Source organism: Gopherus evgoodei, chromosome 3 (genome assembly GCF_007399415.2).
Source record: "Gopherus evgoodei ecotype Sinaloan lineage chromosome 3, rGopEvg1_v1.p, whole genome shotgun sequence".
NCBI lineage: Eukaryota > Metazoa > Chordata > Testudines > Testudinidae > Gopherus > Gopherus evgoodei.
This window is the reverse complement of record NC_044324.1, coordinates 153,851,397-153,874,562: the sequence shown is the minus strand read 5'-3', so window position 1 is coordinate 153,874,562 and position 23,166 is coordinate 153,851,397. Positions and strand designations below refer to the sequence as shown.

Below are 23,166 nucleotides of genomic sequence, written 5' to 3'. Positions count from 1 at the left end.
CATACTATGGATTTATATTTCTTAGCTTTCACCTTTAGGTTCTAAAGAGTTTCCCAAGTTTTTTTAAAAACCGTACTTCCTAAAGTACACAGCATTCGGTTTTAGTATGATCAATCCCTCCTGGGATGAAATTGAGCTAGATTATGTTATAGTCACTATCACTGGCTCAACTCCTGGAATCAAGTCCTGTGTATTTAATTAGGAATAGGTCAAGAGTAACCTCTCCCCATGTGTGCCCCAGAACTAGCTGTTCCAAGAAGCAACTGTTTGTGGTTTGAGAAACTATTAAACTAAACTTTATCCCGATGTAACATTTGACCAATAAATGTTTGGGTCGTAAAAATCCTACATTATTGTTTTGCTTCAACATTGTGCACTGGTTATCATTATCCTGATGCAGAGAACAGTAGACTACAATAGTAGTATTTTTATAAATTAGGATATACATCCTATTCAGATAAGACATATTCTTAATGCCTAATACTCAGAAGAGGATTTCTCATGTAAAACAGTTGATTTCTTTGAAGCATATAATTGTTTTGCTTATGCCTTTGTTTCTGCGTAGGCATTACCAGTTATATCAGTACAGCTTTGGGAAGGGGGAATTTATTTCTTTACTTGTACTCCAGCTAGCTAAGAAAGCACAGCAGAAAGCACATATTGTAGGCTTACTTGTGTATAAAACATGGCATGTTCACCTCTTCCTAACCCTGATCCAAGGCCTGTGAACCAAAGTCTGTTTTCCTTTCAAATTTTGATTATGATGCCACCTTATTTTTTTACAAAATAGAGAACTGTTAATTTTAATCAATGAAAGGATACATTCCTCCTCCTGAAAATAGGCCTCAGCTATCTGTAAAGGAAAAAGAAAATAATGTTTAACATCACAATTTTCTGATTCTTTATTATAGTCATGCATGTATAATATTACCTTAATTTTTAAGAGTTCATATTTCTTTTGTATAAATTTGCTCCATGTTAAAACTAGACATAAAAGTTCTTATTCCAGGAAACATTTTTTAAAAGGAAAATCAAATAATTTTAAAAACATAAAACAAAAAACCCCCACCCCCTATATTCATTTTAAGACAAACAGATATATTTTAAAAGTTATACTTTCCAGATGAATATTTAGTCTTTGAGATTACATAAGTGAGTAGGAAACAATAAATATTGACAAGACATATAAGTAGCAAATATAACTCCTTTTTCTTATAATCACAGAGACTGATAAGCCCAAATGTTACTTGGGTTCTAGATCTGTTAAACCAATAGGTTTTTATGCTTAAGTTATTATACAACAAAGAGCTTTATTAAGGCAGTCTAGATGGTGCACATTTTTACTTACATGCAGGGGATGAGAATATGAATTCTCTTATCAGATTTTACTTCCTTAGGTCTGCAGGAAGTAAAATCATTGAGGACAGGGAATTCTTGAGCAATGCTACAGCACAGTCTGCTAAAAGGTGAAATAGGGAACACTTTCTGAAGGGCCAATGACCTGACTTATCAGGCAAGAGCAGTCTTTGGATAGAGAACTTTAAAAGTGGGGGGAAAAATGCAGCCTGTCACAGACCACAGATATAACTACTCTCCTCTTTATGTCCTTTTCACAGCACTGCAAACTCCAAGCCTTTAAAAATCATGAGTTGGACCTCAAAAAAAAAAATTGAAAATTAAAAAAACAAAAAACAAAAAAACAGGTCCTTTTTATTTGTCTTCTAGCTTTTGAGTTTATAGATTACAGTCTGGCTACATTTTCAAGCTTTTTTCTATAACTACACAGGCCAGAAACTTTTTTTTTTTTAATGAAAGCTAAATTCTCTTAAATCACAGGATTTCAGGACCTGGGGCTTTAAGAGAAGTATCAACTACTGTCAGACTTGTGATAAAATTGCTTTCTGTACAACTGCAGGACCCATGTAGTGTCACTTCAGGTTCTCTCTCCCAGTCACTTATCCAGGCTGCTCCTCTGCATAAGTCTACAAGGTGGAAAAGCATCTAGCCATCTTTCCTCAATTCACTAAGCCCAGGGTCTTGATAGTCAAAAAAAACCCTTCAGCATGACAGCAGGCACAAAATGAAGCCAGATGGCAGCTCTATGGCCTGCATTATAGATTTTATGAGGTAGAACCAACTAAGGCTTTTCCCCTTTTAATGACATTGCTGTAACATAATGGGTTAAACATGACCTTTAAGTGACAGCTCTGGCAAAGGAAAACAATGAGAAACACAGAGAGACAGCATTTAAAGACTGTTCTACTAAAATGGGTATGTTACTGATTATGTAGCAATGGACTTTCAATTGGTACTGGAAAACCAGAACTGCAAGTATTTAGCAGCAGCAGCAGCACTCCCAGACAAATAGCTTGAATGACATAGTAGGATAGATGTAGAACACAGCAAGTATTTTTGCGTTCACCAAGTAAAGAGATCCATTTGTTTGGTATTGCCACAGAGGACTAATCTCTTGCATTTAAAATTGTAGAGATGCCGTTCTGTTACAGTCCATGTAACTAGCCAGGAGGACCCAAGGCATCTCCTCAAATACACCCAACTATTAGATTTCTCAGAGGATGGGTGTATTTCCAAGCTAAGGCTGAGCGAGATGTTCTGGTTCTGAGCTGGTAGTTTGGAGTTTTATGGAGATGACCAGAGTTAATTCCAACAGCAATGGAAACTAGACTAATGGAATCAGATGGTGCAGAAAAGCCAAAATTTTTCACTGAAATGTGCCTTTCCTTCCCGTGCTCCCTCATTGCAAACACAACTTCTCAGTTTGAGACAGTAAGGCACTAACTGTATTTGTGAGAGACAGGCAAAGTGTGCACAAGACCTGTGCAAAATTTCCTGTAGAGCTCTGGAATAAAAAGGAGTTTTGTTTATCAAGGTGAAGCATATACAGCTCAGAAATAAAAGCAGCACTTAGCAATTATACAGAACTTTACAAATTGCAAAAGCCTTAACAAACATTACTTAATCTTCAAAAACCTTGAGGGTTTTCATTATTCCTATTTGACAACTGGCATAGTATGGCTAAGGCAAAAATTTTAAGACACGCCCACATATTGTTGGTGCTTCAACATTTGAGTGCCCAATTTGAGACAGGCAGCGTCTGATATTCAATTGACTTCTACTAGAGCAACGGGTGCTTATTACCTCTGAACATTTCGGAGTGTCTCAGCTAGTGGGCACGGTTGAAAATGTGCTTGAATTGCTTGCCCAAGGTACAAAGCAAGTCAGTGGCAGAGTTTGGGTTACAAATTGGATGTTCCTGGTGCTCAGTCCTACTAGACTATTCGGAGCCAACATCTCCAGAGGGGAATTGACAGATGAATTCTAAAACTCATTTTTGTATATCCTGGCTGCTGCCTGGAATGGTAGTCCCAGAAATTCCTGGAACAACTCAAGAAGCATTTATATTTTTTGTCTTGTAACGGCAGAAACAAATTATGTGCATGCTCCTAGAAATCTGAAAAGCGTGTTCTGCAGTTAAACCTCAAAGAATAATTTTTTACTTAATTAAACTTAACCCTTATTACATGTTCTAGTATACTGATGCCTGGAAAAAAAATTATTGTAAGCTTTTTATTATTCCATTCTGAATTTCAATGCTGTAGTGATTCTTTAATACAGCAGTTGGTTTTAAATTGCACTTGTTCATATGAAATAAAATGGTTAAAATTAATTCTATACTGGGTGAACAGTTGTGAGACATCAAGACTCATCATATTAGAAAATGATAGAAACACACTACATACAAAAGTTACTGGCAGGCTATATTAGTAAATCTAAATCAGGCCCTTCATGACAGATTAATCCATTCCACAGAAGATGATGCTCTAATTAGTGCTCATTTCACAAGAAAACAACAGGATTTGTTTTCCAATTTCATTTTTTCCAGCTTAATAAAAATATACTATGGCCAACATGTTAAGTACTTACTGACTTTCTTTCAAATATTTTATTAGGGCTTGTTTCATTTTTCTCAGGAAGGAAGGTTCGTCTTGTGGTATGGACACATGGTTGGGAGTCAGGAAACAGATTCTATTCTCAATTCTGCCAGAGGCTTCCTGCATGACTTTGAAAGAATCTGCCTCTTTGTACCTCAGTTGCCTCATGTGTAGAACAACAACTAGAATTTACCTGCTTCCATACTCACAGAGGTGCTGTGAGGATAAATTCATTAATATACGTAAAGCACTTTGAGATCTCTGCACTATTTACATTGCCTTCTTTATATGGTGTTGATATTCACGAGCCAGCACAAAATGTAGACTCTGTTTCAGGCAAGAGACTAAATTAGTGCTAACAAAGTTTCACATACATAATTAATGCAAGAAAATAGAAACTTTTCACTAAAGCACCATTTTTAAAAAATTGAAAATTCCACTGCTAATGTAAACTGCCAGTAAAATATATATTTTTAATATAAAATATATTTATGGAACCTGACACCTATTTGATTTATTACTCATTTTGATCATTTATATCACTGACAACAAGAGGCAATGCAGCAGCAAAGGAACCACTATGCCGCAGAAATTAGCTGAAGAACGGTTTCAAATGAGAACACAGATACTCTGCTTTCAACAATGATGACAAAAGAATAAGTCCATCAAGTAGCACTGTCAGACACCATAAGAAAAAGGAAACTAAAGTTATCCCCTCAAAATACATCCTTCTGGTCAATATGTAGAGCCATCATTCAGCAAAACAACATGGTTGAACTGAGTATTACAGTGCAAAAGATTCTAGCCACATATCTATGCTACTGTCACACTCCCAGTTACTCTTTGCAGGGAAGCAAAGCCACTAGCCCGTTGAACATAAGAATGGATGTACCGGGTCAGACCAAAGGTCCATCCAGCCCAGTATCCTGCCTGCCGACAGTGGCCAACGGCAGGTGCCCCAGAGGGAGTGAACCTAACAGATAATGATCAAGTGATCTCTCTCCTGCCATCCATTTCCACCCTCTGACAAACAGAGGCTAGGGACACCATTCTTTACCCATCCTGCTAATAGACATTAATGGATTTAACCTCCATGAATTTATCTAGTTCTCTTTTAAACCCGGTTATAGTCTTAGCCTTCATAACCTCCTCAGGCAAGGAGTTCCATAGGTTGACTGTGCACTGTGTGAAGAAGAACATCCTTTTGTTTGTTTTAAACCTGCTGCCCATTAATTTCATTTGGTGGCCCCCAGTTCTTATATTTGGGAACAAGTAAATAACTTTTCTTTATTCACTTTCTTCACACCACTCATGATTTTATATACCTCTATCATATCCCCCATTAGTCTCCTCTTTCCAAGTTGAAATGTCCTAGCCTCTTTAATCTCTCCTCACATGGGACCCGTCCCAACCCCCTAATCATTTTAGTTGCCCTTTTCTGAACTTTTTCTAATGCCAGTATATCTTTTTTGAGATGGAGACCACATCCGTACTCGGTATTCAGATGTGGGTGTACCATGGATTTATATTAGGGCAATAAGATATTCTCTGTCTTATTCTCTATCCCTTTTTTAATGCTTCCTAATGTCCTGTTTGCTTTTTTGACTGCCGCTGCACACTGCATGGACGTCTTCAGAGAACTATCCACGATAACTCCAAGATCTCTTTCCCAATTAGTTGTAGCTAAATTAGCCCCCATCATATTGTATGTATAGTTGGGGTTATTTTTTCCCATGTGCATTACTTTACATTTATCCACATTACATTTCATTTGCCATTTTGTTGCCCAATCACTTAGTTTTGTGAAAACTTTTGGAAGTTCTTCACAGTCTGCTTTGGTCTTAACTCTCTTGAGCAGTTTAGTATCATGTGCAAACTTTGCCACCTCACTGTTTACCCCTTTCTCCAGATCATTTATAAATAAGTTGAATAGCATTGGTCCTAGGATGGACCCTTGGGGAACACCACTAGTTACATTTTCAGAATGGAGAGGGGTACCATTTATTCCTTCCCTTTGTTCCCTGTCTTTTAACCAGTTCTCAATCCATGAAAGGATCTTCCCTTTTATCCCATGACAACTTAATTTACGTAAGAGCCTTTGGTGAGGGACCTTGTCAAAGGCTTTCTGAAAATCTAAGTACACTATGTCCACGTGTTTGTTGATCCCTTCAAAGAACTCTAATAGATTAGTACGACATTATTTCCCTTTACAGAAACCATGTTGACTTTTGCCCAACAATTTATGGTTCTTCTATGTGTCTGACAATTTTATGCTTTACTATTGTTTCAGCTAATTTGCCCAGTACTGACATTAGACTTACTGGTCTGTAATTGCTGAGATCACCTCTAGAGCCCTTTTTAAAAATTGGCATCACATTAGCTATCTTCCAGTCAAGTAGCTGATTTAAAGGACAAGTTACAAACCATAGTTAATAGTTCTGCAATTCCACATTTGAGCTCTTCCAGAACTCTTGAGTGAATGCCATCTGGTCCCAGTGACTTGTTACTGTTAAGTTTATCAGTTGATTTCAAAACCTCCTCTAATGACACTTCAATCTGTGACAATTCCTCAGATCTGTCACCTACAAAGGACGGCTCAAGTTTGGGAATCTCCCTAACATCCGTGAAGACTGAAGCAAAGAATTCATTTAGTTTCTCTGCAATGACTTTATCATCTTTAAGTGCTCCTTTATCACAATTGTCCAGGGGCCCCACTGGTTGTTTAGCAGGCTTCCTGCTTCTGATGTACTTAAAAACTTTGGTATTATTACCTTTTGAGTTTTTGGCTAGCTGTTCTTCAAACTCCTTTTGGGCTTTTATTACATTTTTACACTTAATTTGGCAGTTTATGCTCCTTTCTATTTATCTCACTAGGATCTGATTTCCACTTTTTAAAGGATGCCTTTTTATCTCTCACTGCTTCTTTTACATCAGTGGCCCCCAACCTTTTCCATGGGGTGGGCACCAGACAACTAGCCACCAAAGACCATGGCCGCTGGACAAGCAGCCGCTGAAATGCCACCGTGAAGCGGCAACATCAAGAGGCGTCGCCACCAAAATTTGGTGGGATTTCAGGGGTAGTGCTTCTTGACGTTGCCACTCCTTGGCAGCATTTCGGCAGCTGCTTGTCCAATGGCCAGTAGGCGGGTGCACATGGATGCCCCGGCAGGCGCCATGGCGCCCACGGGCACCGTGTTGGGGACCCCTGTTTTACATGGTAGAAATAAACAGCTGAACATTAATTCTCACTTATTTTTCAAATCCACAGCTATACATCTTACAACACTGCCTATTCTCTTGGACTGATGTAGAGCTAAGATAGTGATTGCACTATGACAGGTTACATGGAAGAAGAATCATCAGCACATATTAATGGGATAAAAACCACCTTCAGCTGAGTAAGAGTGATCCTTACCATCCATACATTAAGTTAACGCTGGAAACAAAAGTCTCCAATAAGAGTATTCCCAGATTAAAATGCTATTTAGAGAACCAATGTCTACAACCTTTATGTGATTTTAAAGGGATGTGTCCCCCCTAAATTTTATGTATTCAACTCTGGAACAGGTTTGCCAACTTTCTAATTCCACAAAACCGAAACCTTTGCCCTGCCCCCGATCCCGCCCCTTCTCCAAGGCCCTGCCCCCTCTCATTCCATCCCTACCTTCCTCTGTCGCTCTCTCTCCCTCACCCTCATTCACTTTCACTGGGCTGGGACAGAGTCTTGGGGTGCAGGAAAGGGTGAGGGCTCCAGCTAGGAGTGTGGGCTCTGGGGTGGGGCCAGAAATAAGGGGTTCAGGGTGCAGGAGCAGGTTCAGGGCGGGGTAGAGGGGAGGGTTCCAGCTGGGGGTGTAGGCTCTGGGGTGGGGCCAGGGATGAAGGAGAGGGTTCAGGACTGGGGTAGGGGATTGGGGTACAGGAGGTGTGGGGTGCAGACTCCAAGAGGCAACTCAGGGCTGCGGCAGGGTGTTGCAGGAGTGAGGGTGGGGGTGAAGGGTGTAGGCTCTGGGAGGGAGTTAGGGTGCGGGAGAGGGTTCCAACCTGGGGCAAGGGGTTGGGATGCAGGAAGGAGTGTGGAGTCTGGGAAGGAGTTAGGGTGCAGGAGGGGGTTCTGACCTGGGGCTGGGGTTCAAGGTGTGGGCTCTAGCCAGGCACTGCTGGTCAGAAGCGCAGTGGGGCTAAAACAGACTGCCGACCTGACCTGGCTCTGTGCGGCTCCTGGAAGCGGCCAGAATGTTCAGCTCCTAGGCAGAGGAGTCAGGGGACTCTGTGTACTGCCCAGGCCCGCAGACACCACCCCTGCAGTTCCCAGCCAACGGGAGCTGCAGAGCCGGCACTCTGGGCGGGGAAAATGCGCAGAACCCCTGTGGCTGCCCCTGCACCTAGGAGCCGGCCATGCCAGCCACTTCCGGGAGCTGCACAGAGCCAGGGCAGGCAGGGAACCTGCCTTTCCCACTGCACTTTAAACCAGACTTTTAGCAGCCCGATCAGCAGTGCTGACTGGAGCCACCAGAGTCCCTTTTCAACAGGGTGTTTTGGTCGAAAACTGGATGTCTGGCAACCCTACTCTGGGACTACATCCATAAAAAAGGGTGTGGTTTAACATATCTATACTAGGATTTTAACACAAGGCAATTTGCAGTTTTAACATGTACTAGATAGTCAAGGAAAATCTCCCCCTTCGGGTTTTCTTTAACTACATAACGAACCTTAAAACTACAAATTGACTTGTCCACTGTAGGACTTTAGCACATGTTACAAAAACATGTTAAAGTATTTTTTTTTCTAGCGAGGACAAGTTCTAGGACAAAAAAAATAGTATAAAAATATAATCACATTGTAACAACATGCTGATACATGGGATACCTGATGGAGACACAAAGGGAGTATCCTTGAGTCCATCTGCTCAAACTCTTCTCGAAGCATGGAAAAAAGGGACTGCAAAGTCTGTTTTTGTTGCTTTTGCTGATAGTTCACATTTGTCTCATCAGCATCTTCATCATGAACTGAGTCTGTAGCTTTAAGGAGAGCATTCTCTTTCCTGAGTGCTGTTGTGTCCACTGAAGGAACTCCTTTAAATGGAAACAAATACCTAGATTAGGACGCAAGTATTACTAGGAAACTGAAAATAAAGCTGCCGGTCTTGTTAAAGTCAGATGTAACAGATGGACTGACACTGATGCAGGACTCTATCTGAAAAACACTAACACACTTCATGCATTTTTTTTTTTTTATAACTAAAGGGGTGCTGTGGTCTAGTTCAGAAAAATATTGAACCAGTTAAAACTGTTCTGCATAATTCAGAAAGAGATTAGTGACCTGGGTGACTTCATATAATGAAGGCTGTGACAATTGCTGTAATTTCTGTAATCCTGATTTTGACCCCTTTGAACATATTCTAAAACTTCCTTTTGAAATGTATTAGGTGCGGCCTTGGGCCAAAGAGGCACTTTTGTTGCTGGAAGTTTGAGATTAATTAATTTTGGACACATGGCATTTACAAGACTTCAAACTTTTTGGTGGGTTCATAGCTCAAAAATGGCTTAGTTTAAAAACTTCAAAGTTGTTTTGAACATTAGCCTTCATAAACAACAGGACTACTTTTACTATGGCTGATGGCATTTCTCCCTTCCCCCCCATCATTTTAAAAGGCCCCTTCTGTAACACTGGGAGCTATGTAAAGGACTCTGGAGATGTGACTTCCCTGAGAGGTTTTGGGGACGTTAAGAGCAATATGTAATTGCAGAGCTTATAAATTCAGTTTGATAAATAGCTATGATTATTTAAGCACTAAGAAGTTATTCGCGGTACATAAACAGCATTTATGAACTCTGCAGGTGCAGATGGCGGGACTTGTACGAGAGACAGATAGTTCCCTCACACAAATTCCATCAGCACTGCATTTCACTTATGTTCAATTCCCTGCTAAACTACGAGCAGAGATCTCCTGTTCCCTATTTTACTATCTCACCTCATCATTCACTGGAGCTAGGTGCCTTTAGGTTCCACAGAAATCTTTAGGAAATTGGTATTTAGCAAGCTCAATTGTACATTTTTAATAGCTAAACACTTTGTTTTATGGCCCATTCATTGAAATAAATTATATAAATAAATAAGCCAGGTGCAAATTTGAGTGTAGATTAAATTTAAGCAAGGCAACCAATTCCTCAGACATCCTAGCCATGTTCTAAGTTTGAAGTTTGAGTTCTGCAATTTTTGAATTATTAAGTCTCTCTTTATAAATGGAAAGGTTACTTTTTCCGTCATCAAAAACTCGAACAGCTAACGAGATTTTCCTGAAACTTTCCAAATTAACAAAACAACCATGAGACTAAGAATGGAAAGTTTCAGCCTAAAAGAATAAAATTCAGTTACTATAGTATGTCTATTATTTTCTTTTGGCAAATGCAAAACAATGGCTCATCCAATAAGGGAGACACTCTTTGCTCACATATCCTGCCTTTGGGGAAGGATGGTAACAGAAATGGAAATTTACACAATTTTTCTCAGAAAGGATGGGATAATTCAAAATAAAAAGAGATTACAGATGGTGCTACAGTAGTTACTTACATATGCACAGCTAGTGCCATAAGTAATACCTTCGAAGCACAGTTCCAAGTGGACAAATGTCCAAATATAAAGAGAAAATTATGATCTGCATGTTAAATCCTAGCAAAGATGTAAAGGGCTGAATGGGCTTGGAGACTTAGCTGCCATTCATCTCTCAAATTCATGAGCACATGGAAGGCTTTGGCTTCCATTGCTGCCAATCATTCACATTTTCATTAATGTTTAAAATGTCACTTGAAATAATTTGAGAAATATGGCAAGACTGTTGCTTTACCATGACTAAAAGTTACATTCTACATATTGACTACCACAACTTACTTAAAATACATCCTTATAAAAAAACAAGCAGAAAGGCTCTTTGATATTGGAATTAAATAAAGTCTCAGCCAGGTACACAATATAACTGATGTAATTTAAAGCACAAGAGATGAGTAATCAGAGTCCTGAAGAAATGAGGTATACAGTAATGATGTGTAGACTATTTTTAGTACTGGCATTTAAGAAAAAAAAACAACCAAACACATATCCCTGAGGTGTTTTCAAAAATTTTTAGGCCATGACTCAAGAAGTATTCCTCATCTACGATATAAACTTGAATATATTGATTCATGGCTGGAATGTGCTTCATAAACTCTGGTCAGGATTGTTTAACTTTCAGAAACCTCTAAAACTGTCTGAAAGCCAGTTTGTGTGACTTTATGGCCTTCCCTATTTTAAAACTGCAAGACTGAGCACCAGCACATTTGGTGGCTGTGCTCCAAGCTGTCACCAGTTCTTTAATTGTTATGCTTTGATCCTTGTTCCTTCTAAACTTGTGAAACTGGCATTTTGCAGGCCCTCCTTGTGTTCTCTGCATGTGGAACCACATAATGGTGGTTCAGGGATAGAGTGCAGAGCTCAAGAAGTGCCATCTACATGTTCCCACAAGGATCCCTCTGTTCCACTTAACACTTGCTACACTTTCTTCCCTGCCTAAATTACTCAAAACAGGAATACTAATAATCTCTATAGATGGATACGTATATGGGGCTTACTGCCAGCCACAATATGAGTGTAACTTAATACTGCTTCTCCAGTATAAATTTGTGCCTGTGCTTTTCAACTATTAATTCATGCCTGTTTTCAGCCAAATTTGGGCCAAACATTTTTACTGAGGGATATGTTAGAGATGGAAACCACACTGTTTCAAAATAATAGTTTTCTGTTCAGAACTGCGTCATGTGATCATTAACTATGTTTTCTCCTGTTTCTGAATATTGCTTTCAACTTCAGCAAAATCTTTACTCCCAAAGAAATGTCATACTTCAGACTGCACTTCTTAATTACATATTCTCTAGTTAACGGCAATCTATAAAGCACAACATGAGCTCTGAATAAACCACACTCTGCAATTGCTGTCATGGAAAAATGACATTTTAATGAAACCACTGTGGCATCCTTGTTATTAAATTAATTTAGAAAGTATATTTCAGATCCACAAGCAGCCATACTGTGACCCACCTTTGACCAAATTCTACCCTTCCAGTTGCTCCACTGTAATTCTGAAGTAATTCAATTAAAGTCAGTGGAGTTACTTCTGATTTATACAAGTGTAACTGAAGGCAGAATCAGTGCCTTTTTTACCAGTATAAGCTAGAGCCTTTATCTGCGGCTGTAGCATTTCATTGTGTATGTGGTGTAGGGAGGTTGCCTGGGTTCCCCTTTTTACTTTTCTCTCCCCACTTCAGAAGTGGTCCCCTTGCTCTCCTGCCCCCAACCTAAGAAGACCAAATATAACTTCCTCTGCAGTCTATCAATATCACCATGTCCAAAGAGTCTATTCACAAGTTCTCCTTATTCTCTGAGGCTGAACTTTCCAGAGTTCTAAACTGTTGTTACTTCTGGCGCAAGGAACAAAGCTTAATTCTACATTGCATTTCCATTTGCGACACTGCAACACAACACTAGTGGATGGTAGCAATGACCCCCATTACAGGCCTTTCCGCACAAAAACAAATTCATTATAACTAAGTAAAATGTACTTTTTAAACATGTTACATTTTTAAATTAAATGTAAAAATTAACAGCAACCCAATCCCTGAATGGACAGACATTAAGGTTCTGATTCTACAACCAATTTATACTGGATAAGCTTGATGAAATTAATGGGTCTCAGATGTAATGAAAATACACATTTTGATCTCTGGTCCCCAGGCAGCTAAAACTTCAAATGTGGTTGTCCAAAAGGAAAATATGGCTGTCCCAATTCTGAGGCTGTGGTTTCATGCTCTTAACTAAATTGAAATAAAATATTGTTGCTGCTGCGATTGTCTGAAAGAATTTCTATGCATTCTGCTTTTTCTCTTTAGGATATTGTGCCTAGGTCTTATTTGTATTCTCTTCTTTTCAGTGTGCCTGACACCCATTGGGTAATAAGTTTTGTTTTGTCCTTGCTTTAGTATATATATATATATAATGCCCCTGCCACCACCTGTCTGAGAATGCGAGTCAGAGCTGCCACTATGAAATATTTTATTTTGGAAACCTAAATAATATTATGGATAATGTCCATCTGTTTTAATATAGATTTGATTATATTGAACAGCACTAGTCTACTCCTCCACTAATGCTTCCAGTTGTTGGTGTTGAGAACATACTGTGACTGTTTCCTGGTCCTCACTCAATATCTGGGTAAAGTGGCCTAGAAAAATTGTTCTTTTTTTTTTTTTAAATCAGAAGACCATTGTTTAGATTCAAAGTATTCAAATCACACTAAGAGTGGTGGTTTTAGCCTGGTGATTCTGGAACCCATATTTTCAATAGCAGCTTCAAACATATCTAGATAAATATACAGAGATATACCTATCTCATAGAACTGGAAGGGACCCTGAAAAGTCATTGAGTCCAGCCTCCTGCCTTCACTAGCAAGACCAAGTGCTGATTTTTGCCCCAGATCCCTAAGTGGCCCCCTCAAGGATTGAACTCACAACCCTGGGTTTAAGCCGGTCAATGCTCAAACCACTGAGCTAGCCCTACCCCCCAGATAGATCTGACTTCTCTGCAGCTTTACTTTTAGAGACCCAGAAGTCTTTACTCCATCAATTTGCCATCACAAAAGATAAGTTTTCACACAAGGACCAAGTTTATCTTTCACTACAGTGGTGATCAAGTTCATCAAGATACACAATGTGCTCATCTTCATCTCCCCAAGAATGCCTTTAACTTCAGCTGTGTCAGTCCCTGACTCAGTTTCTGCCATATAATTCAGCTAGGTTGTATTCAAATGATGACCAGTGCCTTCAGTGCTCTGGTTTGATTAGAACGCAGTGTTCATGACGGATACCTCCCATATAGTTCAGTTACAGGAAACAGCTTGCCGTAGCTGTCATCTTTTGGGACTTCACTGGTAAATATTGAAAATGTATTTCAAAATAAATTCAAACTTATTAAAGATATGGATATTTTTTGAGGTCCATGATGACAAGCTCAAAGTTGTAGTTGGCACAGCACACCACACTAACAGGAAGAGTGTCTTATCTAAACTTGGCCTGCACACCATTTGAACAGCTCCTATTCACAGTGGCACCATTTAAATTCAGGCCAAATAGATTTGATTTGTATTTTTTTTTTCTTCCCAGGCTGAAAGAGAAATAGCTTGATCAGTTTTTACACTGTATGTGTAGAATTTAGTTTGGAAAAAATATGAACAAGAGGATAAATTATACAGTAAATACATCAAATGCTGCCATGAGTAGGAAGGCTCATATGAACTGCACCAAGCTGTGTATTATCTCAAGTATATCATACAATGTCATTTTACAACGTTTGGTTACAATTGTGCCAGGGTTGATCTTTTGAAAATGCTACAAAGTAACTCCATAAGGATAATTCTAGAGTTCTTCATTTGTAAATTTATGTTCCATTAGACCTCACCTTTAAGCAGCTGACACCTCATAAATCACCATTGCTATTGCATTGAAATTATGGAGGCACATCAAATGCAATCTGACTATTAATACCCATCAGGATTTCAGTTCCCTCACTTACAAGTTGCATCATCTCCTTAATCAGTATATCCTGCTCAAACAATTTTGAATATATTAATATTACAGCTAATATTAAACTTAGTATTGCTGAATGACCATACGGTGCCAATGGAATAGGAAGAGAACCTACAAGAGATTCTGGATGCAAAGCAGATGTCTGAGTTTGAAGATCTGCATTGGATAATTTAAGCAAAAGTCTCTAATGCAGCAATCCTAGTGGCCATTTGTTTGCCATTCTAAGAGCCTCATTCCAGGGACAGTTTACTGTGAACATATACAAAAACATTACAATCAGATTTTTATAATATTTTGTGCTTCTAGAAGCAATGTTCAGAGAATCTTAAAGCACTATACAAAAGGCAGATATGATTACAACTGGGAAAACTCAGTCACACAACAAAAGATGAACTTCCCTAAAGTCATGCAGCACGTCAGTGCTAGAGTCCCAATGAAAACACAGCAAAGAATCCTGTGGCACCTTATAGACTAACAGATACATTGGAGCATGAGCATGGACCACAAAAGCTCATGCTCCAATACATCTGTTAGTCTATAAGGTGCCACAGGACTCTTGGCTTTTTTTTTTTTTTTTTTTTAAAGATCCAGACTAACACGGCTACCCCTCTGATAAATGAAAACACAGGCTCCTTACTCCCACTGCACTGCTCTAAGCACCAGCCCAAGAAGAGAGATGGATAGTGTGATGGTGGCAGTCAAATTTCAGTTTTCTAGGACAACATAATAGCAATGTTTAAAAAGAACACACCCATTTGACTTGTCACCTTTGTTTTTAGGGAAATAGGAAAGGAGATTGACTCAGACCTGAACATCGGTGTTTTAGAAGAGGTTACTTCTTTAAAAGCTTTTTTCCCCTCCTGGGCTTGAAAACCTATTCCATACGTATGAGTCAAGATCAACTTGCCCGTGATTTCTTAACAGGAGAAAAACAATGTAAAACATGCTTCCTACGTCCTTTTCCCTTGACAATTCTCCTTTCCATTTTTATAGAGCCTTCTCTTCCTCTCTCCCTGCTGTGTTTCCATTTGGTAGCTTGGTTTCCTACTATGTTTCCACTTCTCTTATGTGTAGAGGGACACTCAGGTAGTTGGAACAACAGTGACAAAAATACAAAGAGCTAATTGGATTGTTTTCAGTGTGATAAAAAAGAAGAAATTCAATTTTATTCAAGCATTTCCCTATTTTTTGCAGCAGAACAAACAGACTAAAACAGCATGAAACAGACTAAAACAAGGGGTATAACTGGGGTGAAAAGCTAATTAAAATTTCAATTTTTGGTTTCCATTTTTCATAATCTAAGGTGTTATCAGTAAAAGACAAGGATTTTGTTTTCTAGCCTCTGATTTTTAAACCTGATAAAGTTTCTAATCCTTTGTGGAGTTTTGGCACTTTTGCAGCTAAACAGCTCATTCGTTCTTACAGTAGCATTCTATGACTCTATAGGTCTTTCAGCGAATTTGGTACATTTAAGCTCTCTCTACAAAGCATTCTCTGTTTTTGACTGATAACATTGCTATTTTATTATAAATATCCTGTTTTACTGCATATCCTGGGTTTTGGAGTCATTTTGTAATAGCTGACTGCATACAGCCTTTAAAGAGAATATGAATGAAAGGGACAATTTTGCTCCATTGTAGTCAGTGGATATTTTTCTTTGTGGGTCTATCAAGAGCAAGTGACACTTGTGAAAACAGAAGATGGTCTTCTTGAGGACTGGCCCATGCCTACAGACTATTACTAAAAAGAATTGAGAACGGCTGTAAACTTTAACTGCCTTCTGGACAAAAGGAAAAAGCTAGAAGCTTCCCCACAGTTTTTGCATAATGATTTTACTATAATAAATATTATTAATATCAATAGAGAAATAGAAAAATGAAACTCTCTTTCAGTGTAGAGAAAGGAGGAGAGCACTGAAGAGTGAGACTATGTTTAGTTTACCTGCTGGAATATAATTTTGTAAGGTACTCAGTACTATGGCAATGAGTCCAGGAGAAAAGTCTAGATCATAGGCTTTTTTACCTGGAGGCCATTCGTTATGGCAAAATGCAAGGAGCGATCCCGAACAATAGGGGGAGGGAATTTTTTTCTGGTATACTAGGAGGCCACAGCATAGAACTACTGGGCTAGATAGACTAAACAGGCAGCATTCAAGCAGAGTCAGATCAGGCCGTAAGTGAATGCCATTTTTCTTCTTCTGCAGTACAAGAGGCTCACTTATAATTGTTTCCTTAATTCAACCCATTACTTCTTTATTTACTTTGTTCAAACTTTGTCCTGCCTTTTAACCTACATTCTGATGTTTTATTTCTTGGACAACCACTAGAGCTGTGTGAGGTATGTTTATACGACACAGAGTCACTCTGTGGAAAACAATCTCAAAGCAAGGGGACTAATAGGTCAAGTGGGGAAAAAATTAGTATCTGTTCTTTCCAGTTCAAATCTAGGCTGCTGACTTAAATTAAATGAACTGCACTCATTCTGCTCCCTGGAATCAGAGCAAGTTTAGGGCCGAATAACCTCACAGGAAAATGAAACCCCCATGTATTTAACTTTATTTGACCAAGAGTGAAAAAAATTAGTAAGATTAACGTACTGTAGAAAAGTAGTTGTTATATGCAGAGGTACAGCCATTTAGATAAAGAAGCAAGTGCTCCCCTGGTTTAGCGATGGTCTCCCTGACCCAATGCAATCAAGCCAAAGAAACACACTCATATCTGGCTTCTCCCTAGAAAGATCTCACGGAACACGCTAGCACAATAGAGCTATTATTACAATCAAATGTACATTTTTGATTATTGAAACAAATGTCGTGAACTTGTACCAATTGTAGGACTTTGTGCCTATGACATGGCTTAGAATTCTCATACAAAACTCTTCAGGATCCTGCACATTCACACAAATCAAAGAGCAGGGCTCTAGTACTATTTTCATTCACATCTAGTAAGTTTTCTAGAGGAAGAATGACTTACTAATTAAATTGACTCAGATTTCTCTAGAGGTCTGATGCAGAGTATTCAAATGGCCACACGACTCTTCCAAATTATTAAATTTCAATGTATCTTTCTAGTATTTTAAAAACACTAGATTTCACTTGACACATCTGACCTCCACAAATACATCATCTCTCTTACACTCCATTTTTGGTGCACGTTGCTGCTGCTATGTTATATATTCAGTATTTTCCTCTCTCCTTACAGCTCCTTTCAAAAATGGTTTCAGACTATGAAGAGTAAATTATCCAAGTTAACTCTAGAACTTACTGACGTACTTGAAATATCAATAAAAATCATCTGTATTGTTTGCAAACAGATTGTTACAATTGTTGTCTTAATACAGTATCTACGTGTTAGATTTAGTTGTTCACACTATAGTTGATAAAATATTTTACAGATACCTTTATCAGTATAAATTTACAATGTAAATAAATAGCTAACATAATACAATGAAGAATTTCTATCTTGTGATATATTATGGCTGTTGCTACAGCCAGATCTTATTTTTATGACATTAAAAACTGAGATGAAGCTCATCTAGAGGATTTAGTTTAAGAGGAATATTTTGCTTTACAAGTGGATTGCTAGAAGATTGCATGTTGTTACCTGAGTCAATTTAAATCTGGTCCTAGTTAGAAAACACTCGGAATCATTACCATCTCATCACCTGCAGCTGTGATTTGACTCCCCCCATCCACCATTATAGTCAATCTCTTGGTCTAATCTTGACCCAGATTTGTGCTCTTGCTTGCCTAATTCCCTTTCAGAGAACCATCTCATTTCCTTCAGTACTGCATTTCCCCCCCTTGCCCTCCACCCTCTCTTGATCTTTTTATGACCTCTAAGCCAACAGCCTCTCAAACTTCTCTCATGTCCCCAACTCCTACATCTTCACTTGCGACCTCCACCTTAATCAACTTCAGGACCTTTACTCATAACCTACCTGCGCTGGCTCAGTCCTTGCATTCACTTCCATTATTCCCACCCTACCACTGAATGCATCTAAAGGAAGTCCATGGACCACACAGAATTTCTCACTACACATTTCTTCTCATGTCCTGCAGTCTTCCTTGCTAAACAACTCCACTTCACTTATTTGACTAAGTCTTGCTCCTTCCTTCACCTCCTCTTCTGCATCTTTGACTTTTTCTCCTTAAAATCCTAAGGAGGGTTTTGAAAAAAAACAAAAAATGATTTTGTTCATTTTGTATTTCTTGCAAATTTTTTGGTCATTTTTTAAAAACTGTCACTTTGAAGTATTTACATTAATATTCTACATATTGAAAAGATTAGTGGGTGGAATCAACTCTAACTGAATATTAACAAGAGGGGCACAGTACATGGAGATGTGAATTATTAGGGAAGGCTTGGTTTGACAGAATCAAGAAGCTTCTGGAAAGTGAGCAGATATAATCTAACGTCATGATTCTACGTAATGATAGCTAGCTCATAATACTTCTAATTTTTCAGTATTATATTCAGTACTGGGCTGTTTCTCAGTCTAACTGTTGTAGAACATGAAAGCTGCTTATCAACACTACAGTGCTTAGCGATGATCAAACACTGATATATGAATTCAGTATTAGTAGAGGTAAGTATTTATATTATGGGGGCACCTAAAGGATTGGGGCCCCATTGTGCAGGGTGCCATACAAACACAGAAAAGAGACAATTGCTAAGAGTTTATACTCTAAAGTCACAAACAGATGAAGGGTAGGGAAACATAGATACCCCACACTAACAAGTGAATGTGATGAAGAATGGGAACAGCTTTGTTACTTACATATATTGCAGAGTTTTCATTTCTTCCTCCCCACTAGCATCCAGAAAAGTGTTTCCCCACTATCAGATTAGGGAAAGCAACAACCTGATGCTCAGGATACCACCATTTTCTTGTAAGTGAAAAGTGATGAGATTTGCCATGACCAAGGATACAATTTAGTTATGGAGGTCAAGGAGATAGGAGAGTCCCAGATGGTGGACTGCAGCTTGAGCCTGAAAATCTACACCACAATTAAACAGCCCCTTAGCCTGAGCCCCGCTAGCCTGAGTCATGGACCAGCTGTGGGTGTCTAATTGCAGTTTAGACATATCCTCAGCTACCTAGCTCTCCCAAGCAAAAGAACAATTCATGAGATTTGGGGACACAGTGGTTGAGGTGAATGGGAGAAATGAGGGGAGACCCAGAAAAGCTTGGGAGCCCCTGCTAGGAGGAGAGAACATACAGTACTTATAGAATCATATGACATAAAAGAATTGAGTTAAAGCGTTCCCTGATAAACAAAATGAACACCTGTACATCCCTAAAACAGATTATGAGGTCCAGAATGTATATTCTGTATATCTGATGCCACTTCAGATCCAGATAATGATAAATTTGCAGCAACACACTTCAATGTCAGACATCATTGTCCTCCCAATTTCATCACTGTTAATAACACTCGGGAATCAGCCTCAGGGCAGTTTCCTTTTCATGTTTGAGAAAAAACAGAAATGGACATTGATTAAAAATTGCATAGATCTCAATTTCACTATCCATAAACTTAATTTTTCACCTTATTGGGTGATGCCATGAATATTAAATGAGAAACTGCAAAATGACAGTGAAAATTTCATAATACCTTAATATACAATACATATCTTTACATATGAGAGGATTAATTTCAATACAGGGAATGAAAATTACACCAGTCTACGGTCCAGGACTTGATATAGTCATGGACTAGTGGTTGAAAATAAAGTGTCAACTCCTGAACTGATATGTCAAAGCATATTTATTACTATAACCACAATACTGAACACTAATGCAGGTAGATGAATTCTTGTAAAAATTCTTAAATTTAAAGAATTCCTTTTATTTTATTGTCATTTTCAATGAGGAGTTCTTTACCAGAAGGAGACTGCACAAGTAACATCAAGGAGTTCCATGTTTATTAAGCCTCAATGATTTCTAGATCAAACATGCTTGAATTAAATGAAAAAAGATGCTTCTTTTTCTAACTGCCAACCCTGCACACATTGTTATCAGCAATATGGATTCTGCAAGCCAAATTCTAACCTCAGGGACACATGAGCAACCTGTAGTTTTCACTGAGTTTGCAGAGCCCTAAGTAAACAATTTTGTTGCTATACAGGAAGCAACAGAATACAGCTCACACTATTGTAATTGTGTTGGTTCTTCAGGGCTAGCAGAAATAGCAAGCTTTACAAGTATATTAAATAAAATAAGCAGCTATGACTCTGAATACTTAAATTGCTACTTTTCAGAGTAGAACTGCATTTCTAAAATGCAGCAGACTTGCACACCTTCTGTGAAATCAGCCGTACTCTACGGGCTTGCTCTTTTATATTGGCATCACAGTGAAGACACTTTGAACACCAAATATAAATACTAAGCTTTTTAAAACTTTAGAATGAGTCACAGGAATTTGCATCTCTGAAGAGAAAAAAGGTGAGGAGAAAAAAGATGAGAAACAAGATTTCTCAGGTTCTGCAGTGGCCTGTACAGCACAAGTTTGTCTTGAAGCTCTGCAGTTCTCTCTTTTTTTTATTATTTAATTTTCCCTTTTTTTTTCTGGGAACAATATGCATCCCCAGCTAGCACGTGCTTTACACACTGGATTAACGAACTTGGCATTGGACCTTTTAGAGACCTAAGTAAACAAAGCATCCTGGCGTGCCAGCTGCTTACCCCAATAGGCCGGGACAGCAACTGGTGGGGAAATTTTTGGGGTGTGGGGGGGGGGAGCTGGGCATCAGGGGAGTAATCCGTGATCACCCTCCACATGACCCCACCCCTAGCCCGGGACCCCCACACCTCCACATCCCCCATCCCTTCTTACCTTACCTGGTGAGGGCCAGGGGAGGAGGTCTCTGGTCTGGCTGCAGCCTGCTCTGCCAGACCAGACCAGGAGGCACAGCCACCGCACATTACAGCGGGCTGGGTCGGACCGGGTGGCACAGCCACACCATGCTCTGGCGGGTCAGACCAGGGGGTGCAGCTGCAGCATGTTCCAGTGAGCTGGGCCGGGCGGCACAGCCACAGCATGCTCCGGCGCCCGGGTGGCATGGCCACAGCCTGTTCTGGGGGGCAGGGCCGAGGGGCACGCCTGCAGCCTGCCAGCCCTAGAGCTGCAACTGCTTTGGAGGCTCGGGGCAGAGCAGTGTGGCCAGAAGCGGAGAGACTCTGGCCCCGCCTCTTCCCTGCTGGCTCTGCTGCCTCCCCTTGCTCCCTCTGTTGGCGGGAGGTGCTGTGCCCCACTTCTCCCTCTCTATATCCATTCATAAGCCGACCTCCTTCTCTGGTGCTTCCCTTTTTTTACTAAAAAAAATTAGGCTTATGAACGAGTGGTTCAATGGTTAACTGTCAAACTGGATGGTGGTATCCAGCGGTTCTCCACAGGGGTCAGAGATTTGTACCGATCACTTGGCCCATTAAAATCTGATGCACTGCTAGGCTTCCATATCCTTTCAGGATATGATACAACTGAAAGTTTGGCTGGAAGACCAAGCTATCTGACTGGAACTCATTTGGTTCAGTCACCTAAGCCTTTTTCCTCACTCTGCAGATGCTCGGAATGGCTGAGACAGTCACCGATGAGGTTATAAATTCACGCTGAGTTTACCATTTGAAGACCAACATTACAACGCTTGTAAAGCGTGCATTTATACCTGCTATTATCCAGCAATGGAATGGCTCCCAGAAGAACGAGCATATCCAAAACTACCCTCCCCTATTGGGCACAAAGGGTCTTGGAGGATAAACAGATCACATTACTTATGTTTGAAGTACCATGGACTCCTAAATCCATCCTTCAGCTAATCAAATGCTTATATGCAAAGACCAGATGCTCACCACTCTGCCAACGTTTGGCCAGCAATCTGTCTTGTATGGGGATGTGCGAGTGCAGTGTGGATGAGCATCAGTTTGACATGTCTAGCAGCAGTGCCCTATACAGAGATGACAGTGATGATGACTTAGATAAATAAATGTTTTCACTCACAGATGTCAAGGTTAACTTCCCTAGGATTACCAAAGCAATGCATCCGTGTTAAAGTATCATTTAAAAAGCATTGATTTTTAAACATTTTATCAAATATACAACTGTTCTAGGTACCATAATATCATATTTGGTACTATTATATTCATGGGAGAAAGGGCTTTTGAATGATACTCAACTTGACCCATTTCCAAGAACATACTATTAAAATTTCCAGCTGGGGGACAGCCAGTTCTCACTGCCACAGCGCAGAGGGTGACACCATTGAAATTATGATTCTGCAGATTTTTACAAATCTACAGATTTTACAGCTCTCTTACCTTTTTATCACTAATCTGATCATGGAATAAGATTTTACTGCATTATGCTCCCATGCTAAATATCATTCTGTGGTGTATTAACATGAGTGTCATATCCAAGACATGGGAGAAAATTGTCCTACTACTCAGGTGAGGCCGCAGCTGGAGTACTGTGTCCAGTTCTGGGCACCACACTTAAGGAAAGATATAGACAAACTGGAGAGAGTCCAGAGTAGAGCTACAAAGATGATAAATGGTTTAAAAAACTGGGCATGTTTAGTCTTGAGAAAAGACAACTGAGGGTGGAC

General features: G+C 39.5%; 1 protein-coding gene across 2 annotated transcripts in view; it reads right to left on the bottom strand.

Annotated features, from left to right (window-relative positions):
• The window catches only part of CNST (consortin, connexin sorting protein), a 119,121-nt gene that overhangs the window by 52,326 nt on the left and 43,629 nt on the right, over positions 1-23,166 (bottom strand). For both annotated transcript variants that reach the window (XM_030557040.1, XM_030557041.1), the window contains exons 5-6: positions 8,820-9,025; positions 823-853 (exon numbers count right to left, since the gene is read on the bottom strand). In XM_030557040.1, the coding sequence (XP_030412900.1) occupies positions 823-853; positions 8,820-9,025 (237 nt within the window). The remainder of the gene's footprint in view (positions 1-822; positions 854-8,819; positions 9,026-23,166) is intronic.